The sequence below is a fragment of the Austrofundulus limnaeus genome, unplaced genomic scaffold (assembly GCF_001266775.1).
Source record: "Austrofundulus limnaeus strain Quisiro unplaced genomic scaffold, Austrofundulus_limnaeus-1.0 Scaffold11, whole genome shotgun sequence".
Taxonomy (NCBI): Eukaryota; Metazoa; Chordata; class Actinopteri; order Cyprinodontiformes; family Rivulidae; genus Austrofundulus; species Austrofundulus limnaeus.
In genome coordinates this window covers 1,435,777-1,443,820 of record NW_013952413.1, presented here as the reverse complement: position 1 = coordinate 1,443,820, position 8,044 = coordinate 1,435,777, and the positions used below count along the sequence as shown (strand labels likewise).

The 8,044-nt window shown below is 38.3% G+C and overlaps 2 protein-coding genes and 1 long non-coding RNA gene across 4 annotated transcripts in view; 2 read left to right on the top strand and 1 right to left on the bottom strand.

Annotated features, from left to right (window-relative positions):
• Positions 1 to 2,068, top strand: part of gpm6aa (glycoprotein M6Aa) — a 23,341-nt gene extending 21,273 nt beyond the window's left edge. The window contains exon 7 of the mRNA XM_014001973.1: positions 831 to 2,068. Coding sequence (XP_013857427.1) covers positions 831 to 983 — 153 coding nt within the window. The 3' untranslated portion in view covers positions 984 to 2,068. The remainder of the gene's footprint in view (positions 1 to 830) is intronic.
• The window catches only part of LOC106513249 (uncharacterized), a 70,693-nt gene that overhangs the window by 38,535 nt on the left and 24,114 nt on the right, over positions 1 to 8,044 (bottom strand). The window lies entirely within an intron of this gene.
• Positions 3,216 to 8,020, top strand: lrit3a (info leucine-rich repeat, immunoglobulin-like and transmembrane domains 3a). Of its 2 annotated transcripts, XM_014001970.1 has the most exons (4): positions 3,216 to 4,006; positions 4,169 to 4,635; positions 6,006 to 6,311; positions 6,445 to 8,020. In XM_014001970.1, exons 1-4 carry the CDS (start codon positions 3,750 to 3,752, stop codon positions 7,464 to 7,466), a joined length of 2,052 nt encoding a protein of 683 aa, XP_013857424.1. In that variant the 5' UTR covers positions 3,216 to 3,749; the 3' UTR covers positions 7,467 to 8,020. The 2 variants fall into 2 exon arrangements, with proteins under 2 accessions (XP_013857424.1, XP_013857425.1); XM_014001971.1 differs by having other exon boundaries at positions 3,216 to 4,635.

Sequence of the window (8,044 nt, the reverse complement as noted above, 5' to 3'; positions counted from 1 at the left end):
GTGTGTGTGTGTGTGTGTGTGTGTGTGTGTGTGTGTGTGTGTGTGTGTGTGTGTGTGTGTGTTTAAATCTCAGTTATCTAATTAGAGAGAAGCAATGAAACAGCAGCTCCTAAGAAAACAGAAGCTATGGTACAACCTTAGTCATTAAAGCACAATGCATGCATTATATTCTYAGCTGCCATGGTAACTTCTAGGTCCAAAACCATGTCTGACAATATGCTGCCATCTGGTGGAGTCCTGGAAACGTTGCCTCCTTGTTTGAGATCCAAACCCAACAAGCGTTGCAATTAGGGCTGTCAAATTTTTAATCTGATTAATCCCAAAGCAGCTGTGAATTAATCATGATTAATCTTTAATTTATTATACATTTCTATTGCATATTGATAAAATAAATTACTTGAGTTGTTAATTAGTTCTTAATGTTTTTATTTAAGCCATAAGAAGACAAAAAGGAAAAAAAAACTGTACATAATGTGTTACACGTGGTTTTTTTTTAATTTATTTTATTTATTTAACCTTTATTTATCCAGGTAAACGGTTTGAGAACCACTTCTCATTTACAAACAGGACCTGGCATGCACTGAGTGCATTGCAATATACAAAGCTACCAGCCACAGTAAAGTGATTGTAAAATTTAATAGCGATTAATCACAATTAAAATTTTTAGCACCAAAATTAATCAGAGTTAACTCGATTAATTTCACAGCCCTAGTTGCAATATTTCAAAACCACTCACAAGTAGTCTGCATCCAACAAATAGCTGCTCGTATATTGAGATTTTTCTCAAATTTGTCTTCCATTGTGTCACAATTTTCCATTTCTCTTCACAGATCCACTACTTGATGGTGCTGTCCGCCAACTGGGCCTACGTGAAGGACGCCTGCCGAATGCAGAAGTACGAAGACATCAAGTCGAAGGAGGAGCAGGAGCTCCACGACATCCACTCCACTCGCTCCAAGGAGCGACTCAACGCCTACACATAAAGAGCAGCGTGAGGCCCGGCCCTGCCGCTTCCGGCCTCTCTCCCTCTGTCTCTCTCCTCTTGCTTTTTCTATCCGTTTCTCTTTATCATCCCCTTCCGAAGGGGGGTGCGGATGGCGCCTAGGGCCCTCGCCACTGCTGATATAACTGGTGCGTCATATGACAATGTGGTCTAAGGGGTGCATCACACACAGCTCCTTGGTCACAAGCAGCATTTCAAATGAAAAAAAACAGCCCCTTTACCTCTCTCATGAATGAGTTTTAGAGTTATCATTATGGCAGTTGTAATATTCTTAAATACAAGTTGTTTAGTGCTGATTGTAGTTTTAGTGACATTTGTAGAATCACAGYTAGCAGTAAAATTTCATTTCTTTTTCTTTTAAGTAGTGTATAATTCATTTTTTWWTTKRWWMYKKWAWTTTTTGTCATAATTTATTATTTTTTACATAATTTCTTCATTTTGCTGATTTTTGAGGGGGCAAAAAGGGGCTTTTAATGGGTTTTTAAGCACATTTATCATGTAGTGTGTCAAGAGATTTCATGCTCAAGAACTACGTACTGTATGTGAGTGAGTGGTTAGTTTTTGAAAATATTTTAAATCTCACAACTTATGATGAATTGTAATTGTTTACCAGTTTTCCCAGGGATTAAAATCACCTTTGCATATGAATTCATTCTAATTTTCTATTTGAAGCTACATAAGACACCAAAAYGATAAATTCAAAGTGGAAAACAAAAGTTTGCTGATGTGCCAAGCCTGTTAAAACAGGAAATATTGAATTGTGATAAATTTTTGTAACAGCATAAAGCCACTGGAAAAAGATGATAATCTTACCATAAAAAGTAGTATATCAGAAATCTGAACAATTCCACTGTGTTTAAAAGCAATGCCACAAAAGCACATTTGCATAATCCAAATGTACTTTCCTAAAAGTTGAATTTTATAAATAAGGTCCTATTTAGACAGGATTCTGCACTGTACATGCTGATATATCAAAGCATTCCTTCATGTTTTGCACTGATTTTTGAGGAATGGGTCTAAAATGCATCTGTTAGTCCTAAATGAAAAAACAGCCTGATGTAAAAATTAAAAATAAGAAGAAAAAAATGTATTGGCACTCTTTGGTGGAATTACGAGATATGGTAAAAGTGTGTGTTGCAGACCATTTTTCTTTTTTTTTTTATAGTTTTTGTTAATGACCGTAACTTTATTGCCTACACATCTTGATGCCATAAGGCTACAGAGGTGGCCCATCACTGCATTGCCTGGTGATTTGATTTCATTTTTTTCTTCAATATTTCTCAAGCCTACTTTCATGCACTCATTTGACCTTTCTGTGCTCTCTAGATGTAAGCTCATTGGTGTTCAACTGAAAGTTGGATAACTGTACTGTTAGTAAAGACTGTGAATTTAGATGTTTTTTGTGGCATGGACATTCATCAGTATAGTCTTATTGACTCAAAAGTTACTTTATTACACTTTTTTATTTTGCGATTTTGACTGTCTTGCTGGATCAAACCTTTGTTTATATGTGCAGTACTAAACCTCCCACGCTTTCTGCGTTATGCTACTAATATTAGAGACTGTAGTCCTTGAGTTGTGTCTATTTAGTTTGTGATGAGCTTTCAACCATGTCTTGAAGCTGATACTTGTACCATTATGACTTACTCTGTAATGATCAAAAAGAAAAAGAAAAAAGAAGTTTTCAGCTTTTTTCCCTGTGTTAGTCTTTTGTACTTTCACTATGGATGCTTAATGGCAGGCTTTAAATTAAATCTGTTTTGTACATTCATGTGCCAACAGCTTGAAGTGGCTTATTTGACCCGTATGATCAAATTTGCTTGCATAAATAAAATTCACTTGTGTACTTGTTAATAAATGCTGCTGGTCTCGTGTGCATTTTGTTTTAGTGAGTACATTTGTTGTGATGTATTCATGTAGGCAACGTATCAACAGGAATAATAAGGTTGTACTAAGAAAGATGGACTATTTAGTTTTATTTTTTGATTTAGTTTTTGTTACAGATCAGTAGAAAGCACATGCCGTCAGAAACTGCTTGACACCATTACGTATCTTTGTTTTCCCCTCAGTCTTTCAAAGGAAAAATWAAAAAAAACTTTAAAAAGTGGGCTTGTGTAAAAAAAATTGATTTTAGAGAAAAAAGATATAAATACAAATTTGGATAAAATAAAAGAAGCACATTTTAATGCAGAACAGAGCACNATGCAGAACAGAGCACAAACAGAAAAGAATCAGACTTTTAAAAGACAACTTTCAGTTCAAATCCGCAATTACTATGTTAAATGTTTAGAAAATAAATAAAAAATTGGAAGATTTTTTTCAAATGAGCAAGATTAAGTAATACTCTAGAGAAAAACAAAAAATGAAGACATAACTGACAATGCATCATCTTAAAAAAGTGTGCGAGTTAGCATGCAGTAGATTCATAAAACTACAGACTGTATTTTTGTGGAGGTTGATAACTGAAGGGCGAGCCAAAAGTAAGGCTGGCTCACGTGAAGTTAAATCCCTCCAGAACAAACTAATTAAAGGCATGTTGAAAACACAAGATGGAAATGGATGAGCTGCTGTGGTGACAAGGCRAAAAAGAGAAGTACCAATCTTAGAAAGAGCGGAGTTGCCTGCTGTTGAGCTTTAGTGACACTGTCACACCCGGGAAATCCTTCACTAATCCTCCACCCCACGGCCAATCCGACAGGTCACCTGTACTGGGATTAGATCCTCAGCCTGTGTACCACTGACTTCTATGGACTTTGACAATTTTTTCCCCTCCTTTTCACGTTTCATGTGTTTTCTGGGAAGAAATCTTCTGTCTTTTATCGAATGCAGATGCATTTTTTCATTATATCTCCTGAATATGGTACTTTTGGGCGTATCGGGTGATGCCATGTGTCGAATTCTCTGTCTGCATGTATTTCTGTGCTGCTTCAGTATGGCTCTAGCGTTCTGTCCATCCCAGTGTACTTGTGTCTTCCATGGACGTACAGATGGAACGGGAACCAGGTAACATGTACTTAAATTGTCCAGACAGATAAGTTTGCCATTATGTAGAAAAAGGTCTCTGCACCAGACAGTCAAAGTGCTTCAAAGGCACTCAACAAAACTGAATACATTGTAAAAGTTTTCGTTTRCATTAGCTTCAATTTATTCATCTCTGACTTACAGATCTGTCCTCTGCAATGACCCAGACATGTCCGACATCCCCATTAATGTTCCAGTGGATACGATCAAACTCCGTGTTGAGAAAACCGCAGTACGGCGAATCCCAACAGAAGCTTTTTACTACCTGGTGGAGCTACGGTACCTCTGGATTACCTACAACTCCATAACCTCGGTCGATACAGGAAGTTTTTACAACTTGAAGGTGCTCCATGAGCTGAGGTTAGACGGAAACATGATCTCTGTTTTCCCCTGGGAGTCYCTCAAAGAGATGCCCAGGCTGAGGACTTTGGATCTTCACAACAACAGAATAACTAATGTCCCCACTGAGGCAACCCCCTACCTCTTAAACATCACGTACTTGGATTTATCCAGCAACAAACTGACAACCCTGTCCTCTGATCTTATGGATATCTGGCCACCTTTTAATGGCGTACCTGTCTCTTCTAATGCTTCTCAAAAAGTCGTGTTAGGTAAGACAAAAATGTTCTGTCCAGATTGGTTTTAAAGGATATTAGGGACAACTCAGGACACTTTTGGGGTTATTTGCRTTTACACATTTTCACACACTTAAAATGATTAAAAGGATATTTAAAACTTGTGACCTTGATCACATTGTTCATGATAAAGTATGATGATGTTTACACTTACAGTAAAGCTAAAGGGAACTCTGTTCCCACAAACYGTAAGAAAGACTGGAGGCAGCTTATAGGTGCTTTCCTCCGGTTAAGACAAATTGATCAGGCTGAGGCTCAAGAGCTTAGCGTGCACCAGTACATGGGTTTGAGTTCATCAGGTGTTTACGATAAACTAGAATTGGCAGATTATTGCTATAAATTAATTTTCATATTGTTCTTCAGAATGAAATGAGTAAAATATTCTCAACGCAAATAATTCAAAATATGCATAAAACTCAACTGTGGTTATCTGTTCCATAATGACAGTGGTGGGCAGCGTTAATCCAAAAATTAGCTCTGCAATTTCTAAAGCGTTTGTGACAATATTTAGGTCTGCAACTTCAAAAACACTTATGCCATTGAAAAACTAGCAGAAGCTAATTTTAAAGCACATGTTCAATTTGATACTTAGTAGCTGGCAACGATTCATGTACAATATATGTACAACACTGCCAACTAGCAGTGTATGAACCCTTTTACAGCTTAATCCTACAAGCGCCGATTGCTGGGGATGTGAGTTCCTGAAACAGAACTTTGGCTCCTGGTGTAAAAATTAAAAAGTTGTTGAGGATTGCTAGTTCGGCTGATTCTTTAAAAAGTTGTTGAGGATTGCTAGTTCGGCTGCTTCTTTAAAATGTTGTTGAGGATTGCTAGTTTGGCTGCTTCTTTGTCTTTTTCTTTTGCTTGTTGTAGATTTTTCATTAAAGAAGCATCAATAAAGTAATTTTAAAACTGTTTATTGGAAAACTGAAGCAATGCATTCTGGGTACATGATGGGCTGCATTTTAATTTTTGAATGTGCAAATCCGCTTATGAATTATAAAAATTAGTAAGACCGATGAGGCGCGAACAAAATATTTAGGTCCACAATTAGCGGATTTGCGCTTTGGCGGACTGGTGCCCACCACTGCCTAATGATATGGACCTCTATGGGTCTGCTGGAGCTCAACTTTTTTTAAAGCACAAAGAATACTGCCGATCTCTTCAAAAAAAGCACTTCTGCCAAAACTTAGTKTGGATTTGACCCATTTCTACTTTTATGGGACCTCACTGCTAAAATGTCAACATAGGACATGCTGTCTTTTCAATAACTCTGCAAAAAAGTAATATACTAGTCAATACAAATAAAAGGACAACAAATAATTACTGAATCTTTTTGTTCTCAGGCCTTCAGGACAACCCCTGGTTCTGCGACTGTAAAATCTCCAAGCTGATTGAGATGTCCAAAATGGCTGACACGCCGGTGGTTCTGATGGACCTGTTCCTGACCTGTGCCGCTCCAGAAAATTTGGCAGGTGTCCTTTTTCAGCGTGCTGAGCTTGAGAATTGCGTGAAACCCTCAGTGATGACATCTGCAACAAAGTTAACGTCCCCTTTGGGTAGTAACGTCCTCTTACGATGTGATGCCACAGGATCACCAACCCCAACTCTTTACTGGATGAAGTCAGATGGCTCACCAGTCAACAATGCAGGTAGATTGCATGGTTTTACTATTTATGAGTAATATAGGTTGTGTGTTTTCAAAAATCAACAAATGTTTGAATATTCCTATTGCAATAATGTCAACAAGTGCTGATTTATATTGAATTTTTCCCCACTATCTAGTTCAGGAATCCCCAGGGGAAGGCATAAAGTGGTCCATCATGAGCTTGCATGGAATAGAGTACAAAGATGCTGGGAACTACAGCTGCAAAGCAAAGAATGTTGCTGGTACTGCAGAAGCAACCATTTCCCTATCAGTTGCAGGAACCACCAGCACCACCACCCCTCCAACGCGACCTGGCGGTGGGACTGGACCGACCGGCCAATTCATGACTCTCACTCCCCCCAGAGGCAGTTCTAACTCACCCTTCGCGATGACTACATCCTTCCCAAGACTATCCACAACCCTTTCTGATGTCCAAAAGCAGCTCAGCTCAATCTCTGGTAGCGATTTGCAGAAGAGCTCGCTCAGGCAAATAAAAACCCAGCAAGGAGGTAACGGGAAAAAACTTGCCGCTGACGAAAAAAGCAAGAAAAACGATGCATCGCGACCAATTAAAGACCTACGGATAATGGAAGAAACAGCTGACAGTGCAGTGTTGCTCTGGACTGCAGGTGGATTGCTTAATGATGCTCCACTCACAGTTGTATATTCACCGTATGGTGATGATGAGACTAAAAGGACGATGGAAACCAGGGCCGGGAGTGGAAAAATACTCCTCGATGGGCTGTCACCTGGAATGAGGTACTCGGTTTGCCTGGTAGCAAAAGGGAATCCTGCTRGAAAAGACCCTTGCATCGACTTCTACACAGAAGACGGTGAGCAGAACCAGCTTTTCTTCATCTTAAGTGGCATTGCCTGTGCTTTGGCTCTGCCTCTTATTGTTCTCCTGATCTACAAAATTCTTGCTCTCTACTGCAAGGGACGCAGCACTGCTTTGACTCAAGACGAGCTAGAAAAGGAGAGCTAYGTAAAGTTTGAGACAATTTCAATGAAACAAAGGACTTTGAACCCCCATCCCACTGAGCTTTGGGCAAGAAGACCGACTAATGAATCAGAGCGTCTGTTGCTGTGTTCTCGCTCAAGCATCGACTCCCAGATGACCTATAAGAGTGACGGTTCCCGCTCTGAATATCTCTGCTGATGTCGAAGCCCAATGCAAAACAGTCAAATCTGCCTTTAAAAACAAAATGGATAACAAAGATTACCTTTAAATCAATGAGCCATTAACAAATACTGCAGTTATTAACTGTTAAAGATTTATTTAATTATTTTCAAATGCGTCAACAAGCAACTCTTTGAAGGTTGTTCTTGTTGTTTATTGATCCTTGTCCAGGTTTTGAGCCTTACGTTTCACATATACAATTAAATGGTTATTGCTATGAGGTTTTAGTTTGAAACAAGACCATTCAAAAAGCAGGTTAGAAATTTCCATATTGTGTCGGATGTTTATTTTAATGCCAAAGTTGCGAAGTGTCAGACTTGAATATTGTGGTGATCTCAGTGAGAATCGAGAATATTTCCTATTTCTATCTACAATTGTTGTTTCAAACATCAAGCTAACTGTTGCCTTATTAGATATAAAAAGTGTATTTATAAAAGTATATTTTTACTGTGTTTGGTAGAATTTAAATTTATGACTCATCTGACAAATGTTTCCACTTTAACATGATATCTGAACTGAATGTTGATTGTTGTGTGAATAAAATGTTACTAATATAT